General features: G+C 38.4%; 1 protein-coding gene across 1 annotated transcript in view; it reads left to right on the forward strand.

The window, feature by feature from the left end:
- The window catches only part of HPN (hepsin), a 925289-nt gene that overhangs the window by 691274 nt on the left and 208345 nt on the right, over nucleotides 1-25670 (forward strand). The window contains exons 8-9 of the mRNA XM_044080457.1: nucleotides 9033-9198; nucleotides 23018-23208. Of these exons, the coding sequence (XP_043936392.1) occupies nucleotides 9033-9198; nucleotides 23018-23208 (357 nt within the window). The remainder of the gene's footprint in view (nucleotides 1-9032; nucleotides 9199-23017; nucleotides 23209-25670) is intronic.

Genomic DNA, 25670 nt, shown 5'->3' on the forward strand with positions numbered 1-25670 from the left:
CATGTACTATGAGAGGCTCTATCTGCATGTGTGGGGCTCATATTCCTTGGAGCCAATTATGAAAGCTTTATTACATAATTTTTTCCAGTCTTCCAGTCCATCACATGTAATATAAGAGGCTGTGCCCACTTTTACAGGCTCATATCTCATGAAATAGATTATGAAAGTCTAATCTGTTGTATAGTAGCACTGTTTATTAATGTGGACAGTCCCCATTTTTCTTCCTCCTGATAAAGATATACTTTTTATATGCAGAGGTGCTAGATGCTTAAAGCTACACTAGGTGGCTCCCATTTTTTGAATAATACATGCATCAAGAAAAATAGCTTACAGTGGAAACAAGTCACAGGGCTCATTTTTACAGAGCACATGGATGCGCACAAGTAGGAGAAAAAATGCAAGTAAAGTTTTAGACCTTAGAACGTTTTGTATAAGCTTTCAGTACCTATGGAATAAAAATCCACCAAGTGGTGAACTGCAGAGTATACAAAACCTTTCATAAAGTAAGAATCTCATATCTTCTTTGAGCATAGGCAAATTTTACCTGCGGTGTAAAGAATAGAGAAGTGTGGAGTGGTGCCCTGGGATAACAATTTTCATTGTAGTGCAGATTATAGAAATTTTGTTTAATACAGGCCCAGTGGCTACAGTTTCTATACCTCATTGCTGTGGGGTAGCTGTAATGAGAGGTGAAATGCTCTTGGTCCCAAAGCATGGTTTTATGGTACTCCAGTCTGGGGTCCTCACTGTCAAGCTTCTTCCTGAGACTAGGAGTTACTGAGGGCTCTTCTGTTCAGAATTTTCCTCTCTCTAGGTTCCATGTGGTGAAGTCAGGGCTCTTCTGTTTAGATTCTTCCTCTCTCCAGGTTCCAGGTGGTGAAGGTAGTGCAAAAGAGGGTTAGATAGCTCTGCGCCTGGCTATATAAAGGTCTGGAAACTGGGAGGGATCAAGTGGAACTGCAGTTAACCAATCTCTGAAGAGAGAGGGTGAGTGATGCCATGGTGTCTGAGGTGGGGTTAGATAGTCTAAGAGGGTAATGTATTCAGTAAGGGTGTTGGCTGTCAATCAAGCTAGGAGCCTAGTGTTTGGTCCCCCTTTTTCACTCCTAATAAGAAAAGGAAAGCCCATATTCCAAATGAGTAGTAGAAAATATTTTCAAATAACTGAAAGTTGCTGTTTTGTGCACATCATGAGGTAAAAAGCATTTTTAAATTCATAACCATTATTGTTTAGATTTGTACACATCTGGAGATCACAAACCAAAACAAACAAATAAAATAAACAGAGTGGCTTTTTTACCACATTATTAATTCACCAGATAAACCATGCCAAGGTTGATGCAGTGATTTACAAAATTGAATTTCTTGATTGGCTTTTTCATATTAATAGCAGCAATTAGAGTTAATTTACAGTTTATGTTGAAAACCTGGGTTAAACAGCACAGGTGTTTTAGCTGCATGATTTATGGTTTAGTTTCCTGAGTACAAGCACACTTTTAATGGAAGTAGTTGCATTTAAACCAGGGTGGTGGTGGGAGTCCAGTCTGATCTGCCAGCTTAAATCCATATTTTTAAGGATGGCATTTTTGTTTCATTTGGGTGACCCCATAGTGAGCTTGCCCAGGATGTGGAAGTGGAAATCTCCATGGTCTGGGAAATCATGGCAGTGCTTAGCCAGTTGTTTCTTGATGATTTGGAGTTGGATGTCAGACAGGTGGTGTGTTACTAACTTTGAATTTGTTCAAAGTTTTCCCTATGTAAAAACAACTTCAGCCATTATACCATGCACAGTATATCACTAAAGCAGTGTTCCAAATACCAGAACAAGTGCTGTTGAATTTTCAGCTGAGCACTGGACAAAAGAAGAAGCCCTTGTTCCTCATGTATTTGCAGGAAGTGCAAAAAGTGTCTCCCAAATGTAAGTTCATCTGTTGTCCTCATCTGGTCTGAATTTGCACTCTATCCAGCCCCTAAAGTTCCTGGCTCTCTTGAAAACAAAAACAAGGGTGAGGTCCTAGGGTTTTCCAGTTGTTTTTTATCTGTAATCATCATCCAGTTGTCAGTCATGATCTTTCTGATTGTTTTGTAATCGGCTGTAAAAGTGAGTACAATGCTCCTTTTGTCCTCCTGTGAATCCCGTACAGTTATATCACCCCAAATAGAGACATGAACCCACAATCCCTGGTGTAGGAAGCTAATGCTTTTTCCATTAGGCTACTGGCATCTGGCTAACATTATATCACATCTGATGAGACTTAAACCCACAATCCTTGGCTTAGGAGGCCGATGCCTTATCCATTAGGCCACTAGGGCCCATAAATCCTTATGATAAAAAAACACTGATTCTTCTTGAAAGTAAAGAATATACCGTAAGCTGATGTAGCAAAAGATGACACAATGAGTGAATACATAGATTTGGTGCCATCACTTGCTATTGTGTTGTATGACCACATGCATAAGTGTTAGCAAGCATATACAGTATATATATATATATATATATATATATATATATATATATATACGTATATATATGTATATATATATATATATACATATATATATATATATATAGAGAGAGAGAGGGATATTACAAGAAAAAAATGAAAAAAAGCTAGAGTTTTCACTTTGTGATACCTTAAACCTACGCCTCCTGTAATGGAGACCTATGGGATATATGCAAATGACACCTTAAAGTCACCAAGTGTTTCAGCTACATGGCTTCTAACATGATGTTTTTACTTCAGAAACACAAGGTCTTTAAACTCAGCCGATGCCCATAAAGATTAAGATGTCTGCAAAATATTCCGACTAAAATCCAAACTAAAGGGTAAAATGGTCACACAGACAAACCATTCAGTAAAAAACTGCAAGAAAAACCCAGCCAAAATATAGTTTTCAGTATGTGATTCCTTAAATTTCTACAAGAGGTTTAAGGGGTCACACAGTGAAACCTCTGTATTGCACATTGTTATTTTATGTGAAAGGATGAAGTCGCTGAAATATTCTTAAACATCTTCATTTGCTTTGTTTTAGTAATTTCAGTTTACCATTGATAACATTTCTGTCCATTAAAATTTACTTTTTTTCTTTTTTACCTAAATAACTGATGTCGTTTGCAGTACTTCCAATGTTTAGTACATAATCCATAAATTTGTTCTTCACTTTTGCATTTTGCATTATATTTTGTCTGATTTATATTACTACAGGTTATTTTTCTAATATATGTTATCATATGTATATATATATATATATATATATATATATATATATATATATATATATATATAAAACCTGAATTAAACTGAAGTACAGTTTTTGTGGCTTCTAGCCTTTAGGTTTTTGTATGGTGTTCAAACCCCTTAATAAATACACTCAGACTTCACAGGTGTCTGCTAATAGATTAATAATTTTTCACTCCTTTGCAAACTGACATGCTACTAATAGCAATAAACAGGCAATGAACCCTACGTGTCATATGTGTCAAAAGAGCTCTGTGTTGTCATGGCCCTGGAAGTAGTTAGAGTCTCTTTGCACCTAATTTACTCCCATTCCTTTCATGGTGCAATATCCTCAGTGGCAGACAGGGAGTGACTCAGCCCTTTCCACAGTCCTTTCACAGTGTTATCATTTCCCGTGTAACGGATATACAATTAGTGTTATGTTTCTCGTAGCAGACCACCTTGTTCTATATTGTTTTGTCCTTGGTAGATGACTAATGGCCAGTCTACCATCTACCCCTCTAACCATGATTCCATGTAGTCAGTAACAGAAACAGTCACGTTCCATTCCACTAGACTGTTTGAGCCATCTGACATGTACTAGGCAGCTCTCATATATTTTAAGTGTATTTTTGTAATTATAAGAGAAAGTTATATGTTGCTAATGTACAAATACACTGACGGTCTCGTGCAAAATAAGTCTTATACTACACAGTTCTAAATTTTAGAGTAATGAAAGTGGTGCAATTGATTGGATGAGTACATTTGCAAGTGCCTTCAATCCATGTGAGTTCTCAGCTTTCTAGGGCAGTGCAGCAAACAGCGTTCACGTGTGACATTCATCTGAATTGTTTTTTGTCAATGCAGATTTTTTTATCTAATGCAGTAGTGATGAATATGTTGGTCTTGCTTACATTATGGTTATGGGAACATTCACATATATGTTTAGGGATATATACACTAATACATATTTCAAGTCCACCCGATATATGTGACACAGTGCTGAACAAAACGCTTTTTAAACACACACACACACACACACACACACACACACACACACACACACACACACACACACACACACACACACACACACACACACGCACACACACGCACACACACGCACACACCAAAAAACTTTGCTGAAAAGCAAACTCAATGAAACCCAAGAAAAACCCTTGAAATAATTTTTTTGGGGGGAAGCAATCACCACTGAACCACCCATGTGGGAGACTGCATTTCCACACAAACTTGTTAAATTAAATATGAAAAAACTAGACAACAGCACAAACTTAAGAGACTTCGAGAAAGAGGGAACATTCCCCTATATGTGGTATTCAACAGTTTCTGAAAAAAAAATACCTGAATCCTGCTCAGTTCTCATCAAAGTTCATTCTCTTTGAGTTATGAGTTTACCCATTACTGAAATATGAAAGATATTCAGCAATATAGGGTGTTTTTACACACACACACACACACACACATATACAGTACATGACACATTATCATAATCACACCTGTCTGGGAATCTATCACCTGAAAAGTCCTGACTCATCTAAAACCTTAACCTACCAAATATTTTTTTTTTCTGGGATAAATCCTACCAGTACCTGTCATATAATGGGTTATGTACACCATCAAAAGCACTGCACTCATACAGGAGTTAACTCATGCAGGACACTCCAGCTATCATTAACCAGGATCACAAAACCACAACTACATAGCACCTTAAAATTATGTTTTTGCAGATGGGTCCCCCTCAGACTGCATTCCCACATCCAGTGCATCTCTAATTGCCATGCCCTACAATCTTACAACATTGGGGGGAGCACAAAGTACTAATTTCCACTTAAGCAGTACTGGTTTTGATTTGCAGTCATCTGATGGTTCAGAACATCGGATCACTGATTTAACAACCTGTACAACTGACCAACTGAGTGGATGCAGTGCAAAGACAAAGCAAGAAAGAGAGTGTGATGGAGAGAGAAGAATTAGGTGGGCTGCATAATTTGTTTCTGGTGTTATTGTATGCAAGGTGGTCACAATTTAAATTATTAATTTAAATTGGGTTTGTTGTGACCAAAACAAAGTATGTATTTTATTATTTTATTTCAATTTGTTTACCTGGGAACAGCACTCATCTACATGGAACTTTTTCAGGCTTAGCCAGAGTAAACTGACTGGTTAAGATTTAGAGTTACACCCAATGGAAGCTCATGGAATCAAATTTATCAAACCTTGCACTACAGAATGTGGCTTGTTAACAGTTCATAACCTTAATGCAGTAACTGCCATAGACGTTTTAAAAGATTTACTTGATGTGTACTATTATCCCTAGATCTTTAATAATGATGTCCTTTTTAAGATCCATTTAGTATGGTATGTAGTCGTAATTTATGGCCCTGATGCCGAATCTCTTAACTGGACCACATTTTTTAACATTAGAGATAAAATTATTATTACTGTATTGTAATAGCTGCATCAAGTATTTTTAGATCATTTTCAAGAACATTGACAACATTTTGCTACAGTGTTTACATTTGTCAGCAAATTTGTTTATCGTTGCTATTTTTGTGCTTTTGGTCTCAGAATTTGCTAAAACCATGTCCCGAGTATAGATCCCTTGTGCGATAGCACCGATAACCTCTAGTGGAATACAAATAATCCCAGGAGGGATTCAGGTATCGTCACACTGATTTATTGTACCTCTGTTGCTCAGCCAGTGTTTTATTTATGAACAGGTTGACATTTAATGTGTCTGTCTCTTAGTAACTCCCTTATGTAGAATAGTGTCAAATGCCTTTGCAAGGTCAAGATAACCAGCATGAACTGTTAAACTTTTACTAAGTATAGAATTCCAGAAGATTCAAAATGTGGGAAGCATTAAAAGTTGCTGTCTTTATCACAAAATACTGTACAAAAAAGCAGACCTTGCTGGATATGCAAAAGCTTTTTTAAGTGGTTGTGGAAGAGTGCTCAATACATGTAAAAAGAGTGGAATTGTAAGTTTAAAAATGAAGCTCCCCCAAAATGCTGTGGTACTTAGTGCCAAGAGCAGAGAGCATTCATGTTGTTACACTACTTACCAGCATCAGAGAAGCCTAAGTCAGAATCAAGTAAAGATTTGCCAAGGATTTTGTAAAGACTTCAGCTGAAGATTGCCACTAATTTCAGAAGAGTATAGAGATAGCTGGTTAGTAGAGCGTATACTTGTTTCATATAGTCTTGGACATACTGCATATTATCGATCCACCGCACATTCATAATGCATTCACAGCTGTTACAGAAGGGAAAAGCAGTAAAAGTTTCAGGTTCAGTCCTGATGAAGAGAATATAGTTAATGTAAGCTTATCTGGGTGTCATACTGGATGTCAAAGACTATCCTGTGAGTCACAAGACTTAGAAGATTTAAGTGTGATTAACATAAAAGTAAAAGAAAAAAAGAAAACAGTAATTGTGAAACTCACTCTTACATGGTGAATGTGCCATTTTGCAGGGAACCATCTCTGTACAGACGTAACATTACTGAGATTGCTGTATTTTGGAGAATGGAGCATTCTGCAAGACATAGGAATTTCACCTTTACTCCTCATGCAACTTCAGGCATCACAGTTTTCAATAAAATTAATTAAATTTTCACTGTCACAAGGGGTAGTTTCATTTAGACTTGCAATAGTAACCCACTCATGTAGTAGGTGAGGAGTGAATGAGGTCTTTCATCACTTGATGCAAGCTGCAGTATCTGGCTCTGGACTTACCTGCATGTCTTAAGCCACAGTGGTTGTTCTGATCACCAGGAATATCACTACATATGAAAGGTTGCATTTGCAGTGAGCAGTGCATGATCACCTAAGAAAATTTCCCTACTATTTGATGGACTTAAGTAGAAAAGATGAAGTCATTTTTCATGTCACCAAGATACAATACTACTGAGACTGATTTGAGCATAACTCATGCAAGCTTGTAAAGAAAATGCATGCCTTGTCTTTAAAATGGTACCCTAAAATTTCACAATTTCTGGAGAAATTAATGAATAAATACTATAGTCTTTTGATTCCTCACTTTATTCCTGTTTAGGTATTGTTACACCCTTTCCTTCTGACAGTTCAAGTACAGACATGTGTCCGAATAGCTATAAGCTAACTGAACCAGCAGGTCGAGCGCCGATCTTAAGAGATTTTTATTTTTCAAAATGCTGCAGACGATTCTCCTGTACAATAAAAAAAGACACGGTTGCTCGTGATTCTTCTTCTTCAAATGAGATTCTCCTTTATTGTGTAATCTTTTCAGAAGTTAGGTGAGCGGAATAGTTCTTCTTCAGATGAGATTCTCCTTTATTGTGTAATCTTTTCAGAAGTTAGGTGAGTAGAATAGTTCTTCTTCAAATGAGATTCTCCTTTATTGTGTAATCTTTTCAGAAGTTAGGTGAGCAGAATAGTTCTTCTTCAGATGAGATTCTCCTTTATTGTGTAATCTTTTCAGAAGTTAGGTGAGCAGAATAGTTCTTCTTCAGATGAGATTCTCCTTTATTGTGTAATCTTTTCAGAAGTTAGGTGAGCAGAATAGTTCTTCTTCAGATGAGATTCTCCTTTATTGTGTAATCTTTTCAGAAGTTAGGTGAGCAGAATAGTTCTTCTTCAGATGAGATTCTCCTTTATTGTGTAATCTTTTCAGAAGTTAGGTGAGAAGAATAGTTCTTCTTCAGATGAGATTCTCCTTTATTGTGTAATCTTTTCAGAAGTTAGGTGAGCAGAATAGTTCTTCTTCAGATGAGATTCTCCTTTATTGTGTAATCTTTTCAGAAGTTAGGTGAGCAGAATAGTTCTTCTTCAGATGAGATTCTCCTTTATTGTGTAATCTTTTCAGAAGTTAGGTGAGTGGAATAGTTCTTCTTCAGATGAGATTCTCCTTTATTGTGTAATCTTTTCAGAAGTTAGGTGAGTGGAATAGTTCTTCTTCAGATGAGATTCTCCTTTATTGTGTAATCTTTTCAGAAGTTAGGTGAGTGGACTAGAAAGATCACACAATAAAGGAGAATCTCATTTGAAGAACTATTCCGCTCACCTAACTTCTGGAAAGATCGCACAATATCTTTCATATTATGTTAGTGAGACTATAGTGTGTATGGTCACTAGGCTCCCTAGCTGGGCCACCCTTATATGATGACATTACAATGGCTGTTTTCAAGCATCAAGAATGAAACCAGTGGGGAGGCTGCATTAAGGAGATTTAGAAGGAATCAGTTAGGCCATATTTGGTAATCTTATTCAGGCAAGTTGGTATGTTTTCAGGGCCCATGGATGAAATGTGATCACCGCTTGAATGGGCTGAGAAGACTTGCCCCATCCTTTGTGTCATGGTGGCAGGTATTATTATGGATTAACTCCCAATGTTGTTGGGTGTTATTTTTGTTTTGTTAGATATTTTAAGTTTGTTGAAGTGTGCCCTTAAGGTAGGTAGAATGAGAACTCTTATAAGCATTAAGCAATTTCTTTTCTTTGTTACATAATAATTTATTTCTACCATTCCACCCTAGGGATTTGTTGTTAAATTTCTCATATTTGGTATGAATAGAGACTGCCTTATCAATATAACTGTTCATGCAGGGTCATCATTCAAGGCATAGATTGTGGCTTTAAGAAGAAGATTCATCAGATCTCACAGTCTTGGTTTATTAACAGTATTTTATCTTTTTAAATGTAATGGCTCTCTATATTAGTTATAGAAATAACTAGGAATAAAAATTGCAGACTATTGTATTATCTATATGAAAAAAACGTTTATTACAAATGTGTATTTTTATTTTTTTTCCAGACTGTGGGAGACGAAAACTTCCTGTTGACAGAATAGTTGGTGGCCACGATGCCAGCCTAGGCAAATGGCCTTGGCAAGTAAGCCTGCAGTATGACGGCACCCACATATGTGGTGGCTCCATTATATCTAATGAGTGGATTGTCAGTGCAGCACACTGCTTTCCAGAGTAAGTATGATAAAGCATAATCTTGTCAGTTTAAACAAACACTCCATTGGTATGTATGGTGCTCACACCAAAAGGAATTATGACATAATCAGTTAACATTTTAAGCTTAAAACCATAATTCAGCCAAGTATGAGAAAAATGAATGGAAAACATGTACTTCCTAAGGGACAAAAAATAGTGATACATAAAGTGCTCTTTGTAAAAATATATAATAGGCGTTTTCTTATCTTCTCAGTACTTTCCCATTATGAACAAAATGCATTCCTCCATCATCCTGCAAGAACTTAAAATATATTCTGTACAGAAAATAGGATTTATAAAGCTACTGTAAGGCATATTATGAAGCAGTTTACAATGGAGACTGAAGTACTGGGCTTTATAGCTTGGAAACCTGGGCTTTATTCTGTTACCTGTGTCCTTTATTGTACATATCTCATGTACTTTCAGTACTTGTTTATTAATCCAAGCTGACGAGAAAATGATTTTCAAAAAAATATGGAAATTCAGACTGATTCAAAATGCTTGACAAGCATTCACTAATGCTAGATTCTAATGCTAGATTTCTTAACATAATCCCTTAATTTACTGCCTGACCAGAAAAGAACCTGACAAGTAGCAACAGAAGCTGTATCTAACCTGTGAATGATGTAATAGTGCATGTGTGTGCATGTGTGTGTATGTGTGTTTGTGTGTGTGTGTGTGTGTGTGTGTGTGTGTGTGTGTGTGTGTGTGTGTGTGTGTGTGTGTGTGTGTGTGTGTGTGTGTGTGTGTGTGTGTGTGTGTGTGTGTGTGTGTGTGTGTGTGTGTGCGTGTGTGTGTGTGTGTGTGTGTGTGTGTGTGTGTGTGTGAGATGTCTTTCACACAGAGTGAGGCATTGAATTGTCCTCAAAAATGAGACTGAATAGATATTCTGTTGCTTGAAGAAGCTCAGTAAAATAAAAAATAATGGAGCCAAGTACTTAAAATGCTCTCATTTGATGTGTTATGCCTTCCCACACCCCTATTACTCAAAAAGAATTAACTCTGTGATTGCCCCATGTCAGTGGAAAATACAAAGGGAAGGAAAGAAAGAAAGAAAAAGAAAGAAAGAAAAAGAAAAAATATTTACAACTGTCACAGAGCTTCAGATATTTTGGGGAAAATAACCCTTCTATATCATTTTGTTCCACAATTAATTTCCAATGTACGCATCTAAGTTTGTGTAGTGCAACAGCTTTAATGTGTAAAATACTAACACTGTAATATTAACTGGAAAATTGTTTGTACAGACATGCAGATTCAGTATATTCTTCAGCTATGGCTTCTTTTTCAGCCATGTTGCATCACATTGTCAGCAGACAACGTTTGTACTGACCATAGTGTCTCTTAATCACCTGTGTTCATGTTGTGTGGCATGTACCATCAGCCCTTGTGCTGCAGAATAACGCTGTGGCTTTTCAACATTAGGTGACATTGTGTTTCAAACACACTTCTTTGCAATTTATTATAACTTGACTGTCTTACAGAGCAATCTTTATGAGAAACAGCCCAAAGATATAAAACAAAATCTGGACATTCAGTGAAAATCCAGACAGTTGTGAGGTATGATTCGCCTCACTCTTACTACTTACAATGTTAAGCCCGGCCATGCATACCCTCTCCCACGGCCATTTTTTTTTAATTAAGTCAGTTTACCTTTAGACATGGCTACTGATATTGCAGAATCCAGCAGTCTGTTTAGAATACAAAATAATTTAGATCACACCATGGATAAGTGCCTAAGAACTGCCTCCAGCAAGTGTAAAGTACAGTTGTGTACACCTAACATAAATGTAGATGTTCAAGTGTTTTCACTGTTGCAGTCATCAGTTGTGGGTTATCCCTGTTAAGTAACCCTTGGTCAGCCCGAATACCCAAGTAAAGCTTTTCCCCTGTGCCAGCTGCTGTTGCCTGCGGACTGATGTCGGGTCATCAGTGGTATAAAGGAGAGCAGCCGGTGCCATTACATCAGTCTTTCTTGCCCTAACTTGTAGGAGCCCCTTGAAGGAAATGTTTAAAGAGGCTGTGGAGGCCCAAGGCAACAAGAATGACAGTTAATCTCCAAAAAGGATAAGATTAAGGGAGAAGGTGGGAGGGAAAATAGGACGGCAACAGTGAATACACTTGACCATCTACATTTATGGTAAGTGTACACAACTATACTATGTTCTTCGTGTTTCACTGTTGCAGTCATCACTTGTGGGAGGATGCCCAAAGCTGAGGAAGGGGAGGATGGAAGTATGACATTTCTAAGACTGAGTTAGCATGCCTTGCAGAACTGCAGAGGCAAACCCTCCCCGAGCCCTGGAGAACAGAGGCAGGTGGTAATGTTTGGTGAAGGTGTGGACCAAGGTCCAGGTGGCAGCTTCCAGGATGTCCCTGGAGGGTACTCACCTAAGGAAGGCAGTGGAAGTAGAGGTTATCACAGTGGAATGTGTTCTGATAAATTTAGGAGGAGCTTTTCCATGAAAAATGTAGCAGACTTATATGCAGTGAGATATCCATTTAGAAATGGTCTGTTTGGAGATAGGCTTCCCCTCTTTTCCTGGGACGAAGGCAACCAACAGTTGAGCCATCTTCCTAATGGACTTTGTTTTGTCCAGTTAGTATCTTAACTGTCTGTGCACATCCAGTGTGTGCAGAATTCTCTCCCCTTTATTCTGAGGGTTTGGAAAAAAGGTGGGGAGATGAATAGCCTGGTTGAGGGTCACATCTGATACTAACTATGGCATGCATGAGGGATTATTCTTGAGAGACACTCTGTCTGCATGGAAGATAGTGAAGGGTTCAGTGGCCATGAGCGCTTGAAATTCTGGCACCCTCCTAGCTGAAGTAATAGCCAAGAGGAAGGTGGTGTTCCAGGAAAGGTGTTTTAGGTCTGCTGATGCAGTTGGTTTGAAGGGAGGCAATGTTAGTTTTTCTAAGACATAGTTTAGGTCCCAGCCTGGAGTGGGTGCCCTTCTAGGGGGCCTAATGTTAGATACACCTCTGAGAAATTGCTTAATCAAAGGGTGAGAGAAGACAGGATGTTCAGCAGGAAAGTGTGCTGAAATGGCTGAGGCGTAGATTTTAATGGAGGAAAAGGAGAGGCCCTTATTAAGTAGCTCCTCTAGGTAGTCCAAAATATTTATTTATTTATTTCCAGTTTGATTACCAGGGAAGTCCACTGGGCCCAGAGAGCCCATTTTCAGTGGAGGCCTGGGGAGAAAAGCACCGTAGTACAGGTTACAGAAGAGATAACATTCAAGTAAAATAAACGTTACAAGCACATATACAAATACATATCAAATTCATTACAAGGCATGAGCAGTTTTGCCCATAGCAAAACTATCCTATGGATTATAAAATACAGATTCATTTTAATGAAATTATTCACACAGTCCAGTCAAAGACTATTTACAATAAATACATGATGCAAGAGATCTTATAGATAGATTAGCTATGGAAATATAACAAGCTGTAAGGAGCTTGGGAACACAGGAGTATAACCTCCCAAGGGCTTTTACTTATAAGAGATCTAGGTAGGGAGAATGCAGTTACATTTCCATTTAGAAGAGAGGTAGGAGTGAAGCTGAGTTTTGAAGTTGTCTGTGTTTGACATTGTCCTCAGAGTGGACAGGAGAGAATTCCATTTTTTATCTAGGGAGAAGGAGAGGGGAAGTTGAATTGGATAGTGAAGAGAATAAGTGGAAGGGATGGCTGGGAGCTGCTCTGACCTTTTGATAGGCACCAGGAGTTGAATCTTTTCCATTTCTGTGAGTAAGATTTGCTGGTGCTGGGCCTTCTGGCTTCCTTAATGATGTCTAGGACCTGCTTGTTCAACTGTGGGTTATCCCTGGTCCCTGGGGGATAAGCCGTGCAGAAAGTTTAAGAGTGTGCAGGTTTGGATGTAGAATCTCCCCTCTGGCTTGGGTCAGGAGGTCTGCAGTTAATGCCAGGGGCCTGTAAGGCTCCTTGGTCAGGCTGAGCAGCAAGGGGTACCAATATTGGCTGGGCCAATCTGGTGCTATAAGGATGGCTTTTGGTCCTTTCTGCCTTATTTTGAGCAGTACCCTTGGGAGCAAGGGTGGGAGGAGGGAATGTATAAATGAAGAGATTGGTCCGTTGGAATGAAAGAGCATCCACTTTCCAAGCTAATGGGTGGAACTCCCTTGTGCAGAATTTTTGCAGCTGATTGTTGTGTTGGGAGGCAAAGAGATCCACCTCTGATGTCCCCCAGGCCTTGGTGATTTGGAGGAATGTTCCTTCTGGAGTTTCTACTCATGGGGGTCTAAGTAGTTTCTGCTTAGATGCTCTGCTAGGGTGTTGTTTACTCCTGGGATGTACTGGGCTGTCAGGTGTAGGGCCACGGATGAGGCTGTCTGCCAGAGGGTCATGGCTAGTCAGCAGAGAGGGTAGAAGGGTAGAAGTGTGCCCCCCACCCCCGCTTGTTGATGTACCACATGACTGTGGTATTGTCTGTTTTTATGAGAAGGACCCCTGGTTTTATGTGGTCTTTGAATAATGTGATAGCCTTGTGAACTGCCATCATTTCTTTTAGGTTGATGTGCCAATGAAGGTGCCTGAGGTCACAAGAGCCTTTGGTGCAAAGGGTGTCTAAGTGAGCGTCCCAAGCTTGGTCTGAGGCATCTGTAGTGATAGTCTGGCCTTGTGGTAGGTAGGTGAAGGGAAGGCCCTTGTTCTTAGTGCAGGCCTCTGCCCACCAAATAAACTCATTCCTTATGCATGGAGTGAGGGGGGGAGTGGTCTCCATAAGTTGACAGTGTTGGCACCAAAGGTCTTTAATAAACTCTGGAGTTTTCTCATGTGCAGCCTGGCCAGGGGGCTAATTAGAATGCGGGATGACATGTAACTCAGTGCTTGCAGAATTTTCCTTGCTGTGAGTTTTTTCTGAGAGCTAACTGGAAAAAGTAATTTGACAGAAAGCTTTGTTTTTCTGGTGAAAGGAAGGCTGTCTGGGAGGCTGTGTCCAGGAGTGTTCCCAAGAAGGTGATCTGCCTGGAGGGGTTTAGGGTTGAATTTTTCCTGTTGATAGTGAACCCTCGAGAGGTTAGGGTTGTATGTACAAAAAGCAGGTCCTGTAGTAACTTTTCTTTGTTGTCTGCTTGTATTGGGCAGTCATCCATATAAGGGTAAATCTTGATGTTTTGTTGTCTGCAGAAGACAACCATGGGGCAAGGCATTTTGTGAAGACCCTGGGAGCTGTAGATAAACCAAAGGGTAGCACAGAGAATTGAAAGTGTTGTGAAGCTGCTCTGAAGTGTAGGTATTTTCTGCAAGACTCCCTTATGGGTATATGATGGTAGGCATCCTTCAGGTCTAGAGTGGCTAGCCATGCATTTTTGCCCAGCATTGGTAAAAGTTTTTGAAGAGTTAGCATTTTGAATTTTGGGACCTCTAGGAAGGCGTTTAGAGTGGACAGGTCAAGGATGGGTCACCAAGTGCTTTCTTTCCTTGGCAGTAGGAACAGTCTGGAGTAAAATCCTTTTGCTGCTTGCTCCTGTTGTACAGGATCCACTGCCCCTTGGGCATGGAGTAGGTGCACTTGTTTTAATGCTTCTGCCCACTGATTTGGAGGTAGAATTGGGTACCCTGATAAGGTTGGGACTTGTTGGAAGGTAAAGTTGTAGCCCTGGAAAATAATTTGTAAAACCCGTTGGTCCTTTGTTACAGACAGCCAATTTTGTTTGTAAAGGGATAGCCTTCCTCCTAACCTTTGATGAGAGGTGGGGTGGGTGTCATTGAGTGTCCTTAGAGTAGTGAGTGGACTTAGAACTCCCTGCTGTGGGAGTGTGGAGGGCCATTGCTTAGTTTTTCGCTGGTCTTGGTTTTCTGGTCTAACTGGTTTGTCCCTGTGAGGCCTCCCTTGAGCCTGTCTATTGGGGGCTGAGGAAGACCAATGCTGAGAAGGAAAGTTCCTGTTGACTCTGGGGGGGGGTTAAACTTGGAGAAAGTCTTTTACTGTTTGTATAGATTTAGCTTTATTCTCCATCTTTTTGATGGCCTCCTCTGCTTTTAATCCAGACAAGCGGTCTTTATCCAGGGATGCATCAAATAGTCTAGATTTTCCATGATCAGGCAGTGGCTGTTCTTTTAGCCATGCATGCCTCCTAATGACTGAACCTGCCACAGCGGCCCTACTTGAGGCTTTTAGGGCATTGAATCCGCAGTGCAGGGAGTGTTTAGCTACTTGAGAAAAAAAAGTGCAGAAGATCTGCTAACTCCTTGGAAGTATTAGTGTCAGGTAAAGATGAAATATTTTGTTTCATAAGTTCCAAGGTATGCTGTTAATATTTTACCATATGGAACTGGCAGTTAAGAGCTCTAATAGCTAAAGCTGAGGAGATGTACACTTTCTTACCCCATCTGTCTTGACCTCTTGAGTCATTGTCAGAGGGAAATGGGTTTTTTGATGAGCTAGCCTTGGCCCCTTTGGGCCCCTGTGTGATGACCTCTGGGTCTGCTGTAGGGATTTCTAAACAAGAATTTATGTGAATCAGGCACCCTGTAGTACCTAGGAGTTCTAGGAGCAGGGGGTAGGGCATGAGGGATGAGGGTAGATTCATTGAAAACGTCATCCACCATGTCCAGAATAGGAGGGTGGCCAAGGGCCTGTGCTGAGGAAAGTCAAGAAATTGTCTTAGTTTTTTCTTAGACTGAGGATAATCTTGGGCTTCCCAGTGGAAATGCTTTCTGAGAGTGTGTAGGATTTCCCCAAATGAAAGATCCTCAGAGGGAGGCAGAAGGAATGGATTGCTCTGCATCAGAATCCTCAAAGGAGGTGAGAGGTTGCTGTTCCTCATCTGAATCAAAGTAGTCTAAAATTTCAGAATCCGGTTCTGTGTGAACTTATGCGGAAGTATCCCTTTTTCTTTTAGAAGGTGTGGTATGGCTACCCCTGATGAAAGTGATGAGATCCTCCACCGTTTTCAGTAACTTCATCTGAGTTGGTGGAGGAGGAGTAAGATAGTGATTAGAGACTGGTTTCTTAGGGGTGGTCTTGCTTTTAGACCTTAATAAATCCATTTTTCGTTGGGATGCGATAGTCAGAGATGAAGATGTTGGTTTTTGCCTTGAATCGGTTGTGCAAAGAACCTCCTCGGAAGCCAGTGCCTGTATAGTGGCTCTGGACCCAACTGAAGTGGAGACAACTGAGGGATCGGATGATGAAGCATTCCCCGGTGGCATACTGAAAGGGTCTCGGTAGAGGCCTACCAAGGAAACAAGTCGGGCATCAGAGGCTGCGAAAGCTCCTCACTGAATTCCTGAGAACTAATGACTTGCTTCTGGGACGGGTCGTCAGAAGGCTCAAGTTTGTGTGACCTGTCCCTTTCTTTATCTTTTTGTTTTTTCAGAATATCCACAGACTGCTGACTGACAGATGCCATTTTGTAATGCAAGGAACTACTTTGGAAATTACATATTCAGCTCTACGGTGACTAGCCCTAGAATTGAAAATTGTGCAGAACTGACAATGGGGGACATTGTGGTCTGGGCCTAGACAAGTAATGCACAAGGTATGAAAGTCTTGGTGTGGTATTTTTTTTCCATAGCGGAGACAATTATTGACTTTTTTGGACATTAATAAGTGCAAGATAAAGGTCCCCAATGGGGTACTTAGCTTTAGTCGTTTTCAGAGGCAACTTCCACTCTGGCAACAATCGACTAGCACACATGCAAACTGCTTTTGCTTTGGGCTCCACAGCAAGAATGACTGATGTAATAGTGCCAACTGCTCTTATTTATACCAATGATGACCTGACGTCAGTCCACAGGTGACAGCAGCCAGCGCAGGAGAAAAGCTTTACTCTGGTATATGGGCCAACTGAGGGGTAGCCAGCAGGGATAACCCACAAGTGATGACTACAACAGTGAAACACGAAGAACATCACTATGTTTTTAGTTATCCTAAAAAGTTACACATATATGAGATTAGGAACAGTGGTTGCAATTCAACTACTGAATTATTCCTACTTTTATAGCCATTAGTTTACTAACTAGATTTGTGAAAAACAAGTTAAACTGACTATAGCAGCTACATTCTAAATTTTAGATTCATATAATTTGCTTTCCAGACGTATGAATGAATTATGGAAAAACAGCATAAATATAGTTATGATATATAGCATCCAGCTCATAGAGAATTGTTTCAATGGCTTAAATTGTAAACCAAGGATATGGACAGAGAAAAAGAGAAATATTGAAAAAGAGGGAGCAAAAGAACAAGAAAGAAGGTGATATTTGAAATCTGATTTAATTCATATCTAACTTTTAATGTTAGTAGTATAAAGGCAAAATCTGGTTAAACACTATGTTGTTTACACTGCTATTCATTAATAAATATTTTCTCATATGTGAAAATACTGGAACATCCCACTTCTAAGTTACTTAGTAACCACATTATTTCATGTTTCTTTCTTTATGGTATACAGAACCTTCTTCTGCAATCTTTTTTACATGCATGAACTGCTCACCCATGCTTCTCAACCCTTCCCCAGCCCCATGGCAGCCAGCACCACACTGTGCATGTGCAGCAACTGACTGTTAGTAGCGAGTACCTCAAAACCTGTGAGCCATGCCATATTGAACAACACTACTGAGGCAAGTAAGCCACCAGCCTATAGGGCCACCACCAACGTAATTCTTCCAAACTACCAGACCAATGCTCAAGGCTACCATTCTGCCTACCCAATCTTGAAAAAAGAAAAACATGCAATCACAACCCATTAACACAAGCAACTGCACCACCAGCTAGCAAAGATTCATAGAAGTACCTGCAAGCAACCAAAGGCCATGGAAACATGCCTGCAAGCCCAAAACTGCTGCAACATACTCCAAAGGCACCAACTAAATTACCTTCAGTCAGCTGAGGCCATAACCTAAGCACTGGGTCCTACCACTCACAGTAATTAAGCTAACATCAATTACATAACTGCAACCACAAGTGGCCGACCTGGAGTAGAAATCCCTAACCCCAGAAAACCTGTCCAAAATCACTAAGCATTAAGATACCAACAAGAAAGAAACACAAACAAAAAAATGCCATGAATCTGTCCTTCACACCACCTATTTTTAAACCAAGGCTTACCTGCCATCTGAAGTACCTACAGGTCATCTCTGTCATAAGCCTGCTGTAGCAAGTTCGTGCTAAAATCTGATCCCTTATCCAGGTACACTCATACAAAACTAGTTAAGCCCCACCTTGCACTTACCTCATTTCCTCCCAACCCTTCTACTACTTCCCAATTTAACCCTTCCATCCCCACCACACTAACTCTTCCACTACCATCTTGACTCCCATTACTAATCCTACCTGACCCTCACCAGAAGATGTCCCTTGACAAATTGGTTTGTTCCCAAACCTCATTTTTCACCCTTACAATGTCACAATATGGCCTGTGTATAAGACTAGTCCTGCATTCTTATAGTTACCATTATTCACCTTCAGAACTTTGTGTTTATCTAACAGCTTGCTTAATCTTGTATCATGTTTATACTTAGCAGATCATATATTACACTGATCTCATCATCCATACCACTTATGATTTGTGAAACAGTTCTCTAAAATACTTGTGGATTCATAAAATACCAAATGTTAATCTGATAATTCTGCAACTTCCCAGTAGAGTCGATATTTTTCTGTAAGATATGATAAAAAATAAAGTTATCTTTCAATTGTCATATCTGAAACAACTCTTCAGCTGTCAACAATTAACAGTTCTCCCTCTCAATCAATGTAATTGGATGTTAGGGCTATATGGATTCTAAACTTGCCTTGTTTCCTACTTAACCACAATCATGCTTTTACACCTATAGATGGATAACCACAACCACGCTTTTACACTTATAGATGGTTCCACCACACCAAGGTTTTCCGTTTGTTTTCATTCTTGTTCTGTTCTCTAGGTTACTGGCAGTCTGTTTTTGGCATGAACTTCTGGAACTGCAACAGGAAATGTCTTGGCAAAGTTTCCTTCTGAAAAAATTGCCTTGTATAATAAAAAGTATGGATATTCCTATAAAGTATTGCCATCTGAGTCTGATTCTATAACTTCCCAATGGCTTTTACATTTCTTTCTTACTGAATGCTTGTTTACCTTTCAGTGGTGCACTGCTTTCTGTCCTCCAGCTAGCATTTGTAAGTACTTCCTGAAACAGCACAGGAAAGTATTTTCAGATGACAAGTATAATAAAGGTTATGATTACTTTGTAAAGTTGTACTCTGAATTTTCTTTGCATAAAGCTTCTCACAAGTGAACCAACTTAGTATATTCATTTAATTCATTATATTTTCCAGAGACATAGTTTGAAGTAAGACTTTGTATTTCTTATGCTTGTACTCACATGTAAGCAAAGCTGACCAACAGGCTTCACAGTATGCCCAATAAATTTCATGCTGATTTCAACACATATATCAACATCAACATTTTAAATGTAGATTCTGATGAAATATTACATTTTCTTTCAGTGACAAGTTTGAAGTTAATTCATTTGCATTTAAATGTAAACAGTTCAGTCCAACAGGTATTCTCAGTACTAAATTTATTGAACTCTGTTTATGCTTTACATACTTGATCTACCAACATTTTCCCTTTTCTTTCATCATTCAGTTCATTGACATTCAGTTCTTGAAAAACAGATTTATTCCATTTCTTATAAACAATTTTTGGCCCCCTGAGCATGGCTTAGATGAATGTTCATTACTTTGTGCTACTCCTATCTAGTGATCTTGGTTCTTTTGCCAGTAAGTCTCTCCATCTGTGGCAGACACAATGAGGCAGGATGAGGGAATGGAAAGACACAGAACAGCTAGCAGTGGTCAGTGTCAAATTCACTGTCTTGAATGGCCGGACTTTTTCCTTGGGTCCTACCTCAACAGGCTGATACCTCAGTTAGAGAATTGATGAAAATTAGGCATGACCTATGATGACATGATTAGTCTAGGCCACAAATCAGCCACAATTCCATGGCTACCGCACAGTACACGGAATGCTGCAATCTCAGACTCCATCAGGATGTGCTAGCAGTCTATCTATATCAGCACGATCCCTCTCCACAGGTAGGCACACCCATCCTCCATGCCAGCTCTATCAATTATCCAAATCATTAACCAGTCTTGAATTACCTGTAATATACCTAGGGCTTCACCTTGAAAAGACCCCAGTGCTGATGTCACCTTATGTAAACTAACAATTACTGCAATGTATAGCCTATATGTTTAAGTAATGCTTTGCATTTTCTTTCATCATTTCTGCAACCATACCTCATATTCAAGTCTTTATTTTAACTGCATGGTTGTTTTCTGCCTCCATGTTGGATACCTCACGGCTTCTTTTTTCATTGGTTTTATATGTATTTTGCTACTATGCTCTATACTTCATTGTCACAGCATTATCAGACACAGTTTTATTCTAGTAAACCACTTTTTTTCTCAGTATATCCTTTTAATTACATACTTAATTTTCTCTTGCTGCACAGTCATCCTTTGCTTATGTAATGCTCTTTTTGACGAGTCCCTCAACTGTCTTCACCTCATTAGCTTGTTTCTAATTCCAGTGGTTGTGACATTTTGGTCACTGCGTCACTCAATTTACCATTATCACAGACCTGTGCTCTGTTCCTTAATTCAATCATACAAGTATCTATAGTTTCCTAATCCTTTCTTACTTGTAAAGCATAAATGACTTACATGTAATAGATTTTAATTTAGCTCACATCATACTTTATAGTTTTCATTTCTAACATGGTTTACATTTCATCTTTGAGGATAAAATTAATATTTCACTCATACATCTTCTTTGCCTGTGATATATAGGAAACATTTACACCAATTCTCCATCAAATATGGTTTACAGTAATGCAAAATAGAAAGAATATTAAATATGTGAATAAGGACACAGAAATTTACTTAAAAGGCAAAACTGTATTCTTTGGATAAATTATATATACATTGAATTAATTGATACATCCTTAAGGTGGGCAAGGTTTATAGCACTGTTGGTGAATAAACTAAAATTGTGTTTAATATCAGGAAAAATGTTAAAGGTTTATATGAAAGTACTTTTTCCTATTAAATCAGACACATTGCTTGGAGGCACCCTTAAGTGTGGAGCTGTGTGGAGTCAATCCCCTATGTGTTACAATAGAAATGTATTACTTTGGACAACTTTTGCCATGGTGAACTCAAACTGGAAAATGGTAATTGTCACACTAAAGGGGTGATATATATTGCCTTATGTTCTACTTGTCCTTGTTTTTATATTGGCAAGACAGAAATTCCACAAGAGAATTTATCAACACTGGTATGATGTAGCGAAGCATAACATCAGCAATTCCCTATAAAAGCATCCCGTTATTTGTACTGGCTTTGACAAATTTTATTTTAATTTTGACAAATTTAAGTTTGGTATTCTGGAATTTGTCCCCCAGAATGAATTGGGGGGGGGGTGCTGAGAAACTCATGTTGAAACTAGACAGTATTTTTGGCAACTCAAGTTAAATCCCTTAGTTCACCCAGATATTAATTATCATATGTCTGTTTTACCTGTTCTAGCACTTAGATTGATCAAGTTATATGTTTTTTAAATATTTTTTAATACTTTCGGTTTGTAACAAGTTTTTTTTAGATTTAAGAGAATTGATATGATTTCATTCAATGTATATACATTTTATCCAAAGAATGCATTTTTGTTTTTTATGTTATTTTCTATTGACTTTTTCACACATTTAATATTTTTTTGCATAGAATTTGTTTATTAAGGACGATTTTTTAATACATTTCTTTTGCTTCACCTTTTAGAAAGGTTTATATTCGCAAAATCATAGGTTATATGTAGTTACTAGGCTGTTGGCACTGAGGCCCTTACAAGCCTAGGCAAGAATTTAGTTCATACTCTGACAAGTCTATTAAATTAGAGAGTTTTTTTTTTCCACACAGATTTTTGTAATTGACTGCCAAAGTCACATGATCTATTTAATAATATATTTAAGCTAGTGTTAAACTGTTTTTGTTGGGTACTGATGAAGTCCCGTTCCAGGGATGAAAGCGCTTAAATGTACTTTTTTGTATGCGTTTTTGGAATAAATACAACTGGTTGAATACAAGTTGTGGTCATTTAAGTTTTCATTGGAGCTGTTAAGCATTTATTTGGAGCTGTGGAGTTTTCAGCAACCTTCACACTATGTCAGCCTTTTTCCTTGGTTATTTATTATTCTTTAGCTGCATATTTACATGCCATGGCTTTTGGTTATCTGTCTGGTTTGTACACTGTCAAGAGAGTAGCTTCATTAACTTCCCAACACTGAGAGTAATAATGGCCTCAGGTACAATGAATATGATGAAATAAAGACACAGAATTGGGGGAAAGGGGACATCACCCTCCTTTACAAGTTATATTGGTTGATAGAGAGATAGACGTATGTGCAAGTATGTATGTATATATATTATATTTTATATATATATATATATATATATATATATATATATATATATATATATATATATATATATGTGTGTGTATGTATATATATATATATATATATATATATATATATATAGAAAGAGAGAGAGAAAGAGGGAGGTTTTAGACTCCATGTAGTACTATCACTTGTCTGTATAATTTACTGTCACTGTAACTGTTAATGTTTACTTCATTAATTTAAAATGTCTTTGTTATAAGCAAATAGTAAATAAACAAAAAAAAATTAAAATCAAAGTAATGAATTATCATATGCATATTTTTACTGTGTTGCAATTGCCATAGAGAAAAATCATTCTGATGGAAGTGCAAATTCATTCTAGGAGGAACCGTCTTGTGAATAGGTGGACAATCTTTGCAGGAACAATCTACCAGAACTCGCGAACGGGACTGCAAGTACCTGTGAAGAGCATTATTTACCATTCAGGTTACCGCCCCTTTCTGGATCCTGATTGTGAAGATAACAGTAATGATATTGCTGTTTTACATCTGGCCACTCCACTCACTTTTTCAGGTCAGTATGCAAGCTTACGGCCTGTAGTACTTAAATGTGAAAAATCTGTCCTACAATGTTAAGGTTCTCCATGTTTATGCAAGTATATATATATATATATATATATATATATATATATACATATATATATATATATATATATATATATATATATAAAAATATGTGTATAAAATGTATTTTTTTTTTGTTTTCTGATGGCGTGCTTAAATTGTTCTTTTCTGCATATTTATACAGAAGTAAAGAAAATTGTTTTTCAGTGGATAAAAAATTCTGTTGCCCTGCTGTAGTCAAGAACATGAAGTCAGTAGGTCTATATTTATCTTCATTTAAATATTATTTATTATTTGTATTTCCCTATTGACTAGATTATTTGCTGCCCACCATAAATTATAGTTCTGTTAAGGGCAAGTGAAATATCCTGACTCCATATAATCATGTCCTGCTGTCTGTCTGATTGCATTTGCCTTACTGTTTCTCTGATTCCCTCTCCTTCTACTGCACCAGCTTTATTCTGACAACATATTTTTATTTATTTATTTATTTTACATTTGTTGACCGGGCTAGTCTAACTGGATATATGTCCATTTCCAGTAGAGGCCTGGGGAGAAACGCTCCAAGCATAGGCAGTAACAAAACATAGAATATATACAATAGTAACATGAGAATGCTATACATTGCTTAGATTGTACATGGGATAAATTTGCCCAGAGTCTTATAGTAGGTTTAAGCTAAGATTAAAAATCAGAGAAAAAGCAACATAGGAGAGAAAATCAAATATAGAGGGTTTTTTTTTAATACTTGGAAAGAAAATCTCATTAGGTTACCTTAGTTGTTAATAAGGTAGGGAACATAGAACAGTAGAGTAGAGAAGTATACAGAGTGCAACAGGGGGCAATGAGGTATCAGTCCGGGTTAGAGCAGGGACAAAGCCAATGAATTTTAAGATATTCTTTCAGGTGTTTTTTTAGAAAGCAGTGAGGAAGCAAGAGTGTAGAGTTCACTTGGAAGCTAGTTCCAGGTTTTTCCCACTGTGTTGGTGAAAAGTGAGTCCCCAGGTTTGCTGTTAGATTTTATAGTGGAAACTAGAGGCTTATTAGCTGAGCGTAATGTTGTAAGATTTTTATAGGAAGTAATCAGATTAGTGAGGACTGGGGCATTATTAGGGTGGTAGAGGATCTTTTGTGTAATAGCAAGTTGTTGACAAAGTAGTTGGTTCTGGAGTTTTAACCATCCCAGTTGTTTGAGGTTGTGACAGTGGTGAGCTCTAAAAGGAGAGCCAGTGGCAAATATGGCTATGTTATTATAGCTGGTTGATAATTTGTTAAGGTTGTTCTTAGAAAGATTGGTATATATGGCAGAAGCATAGAATAGGGCAGAGATCAGGTGGGTCTGGGCAATAGTAGTTCTGGCTATTGGGGTAAGGAAGGGTTTGATTCTATAAAGGGAGCCTAGTTTTCTGTTGACAGTCTTTATGGTAGTATTTATATGGTCATCATAGCTAAGGTTGTTGTCTATTGTAATTCCCAGGAGACGGGTTGTAGTGTCAGGGGAAATGCTAGTTCCATTATTAGAGGTTACTGAGAAGTGAATTTGTGGTGACTTTTGAGTAGGGGTAAAGAGCAATAGTTTTGTTTTTTTGAGGCTCAGGAGGAGGCAGTGTTCTATGAACCAAGTTTCAACAATGTTAAATACTGTCTGGGTGAGGGTCTGGAGTGAGGTTGTGGACTTGGCTGAACGTATTAGAGTTGAGTCATCTGCATATTGAATGTAGGTGGCTAGAGGAATTTTGGCATTTAGATCATTAATAAATACTGAAAAGAGAAGAGGGCCTAAAATAAAACCTTGAGGTACTCCAGTGTTCACAGGCAGGGATGTAGAAAGATTATTATCCCAAAGCACAGCTTGCTGTCTGTTTTCTAAGTAAGATGTAAACCAGAGTAATGCTTGTGGGTTAAGTGGCTGTGCTTTTAGTACATTTATAAGCAGATTATGGTTGACCATGTCAAAGGCTTTTGAGAGGTTGATAAATAGTGCAGAGGAAAGAGAGTTATTGTTACAATTTTTGCTTATACAGTCAGCAAAGGATAGCAGGGTGGTTGTTGTGCAATGGAATGGTCAAAAAACACGTTGGCAGTTAGCAAGTAAGTTATTATGTAGAAGGTGGTCAAGTGGTTGTTGGTGGATACATTTTTCCATTATTTTAGCTATTGGGGAGAGTAAGGTGATTGGTCAAAAGTTGTAGAGCTCAGTAGATGTCCCACCTTTATGTAGAGGAATTATGTGGGAGACTTTCCATATAGAGGGGATTGTGCTTTCAGTAATAGATCTATTTATAAGGATGGACATGGGATAGGCAATGGCTTTAGCTGCAATTTGCAGGTATTCCGCTGGTAAGCAGTCAGCAGAAGGGATGCAAGGTTTGAGTTTTTGAAGGAGGTTGCAAATGAGGGATGTAGGTACAG

The sequence above is a fragment of the Protopterus annectens genome, chromosome 8.part0 (genome assembly GCF_019279795.1).
Source record: "Protopterus annectens isolate FY-2018-M chromosome 8.part0, PAN1.0, whole genome shotgun sequence".
Classification (NCBI taxonomy): domain Eukaryota; kingdom Metazoa; phylum Chordata; order Ceratodontiformes; family Protopteridae; genus Protopterus; species Protopterus annectens.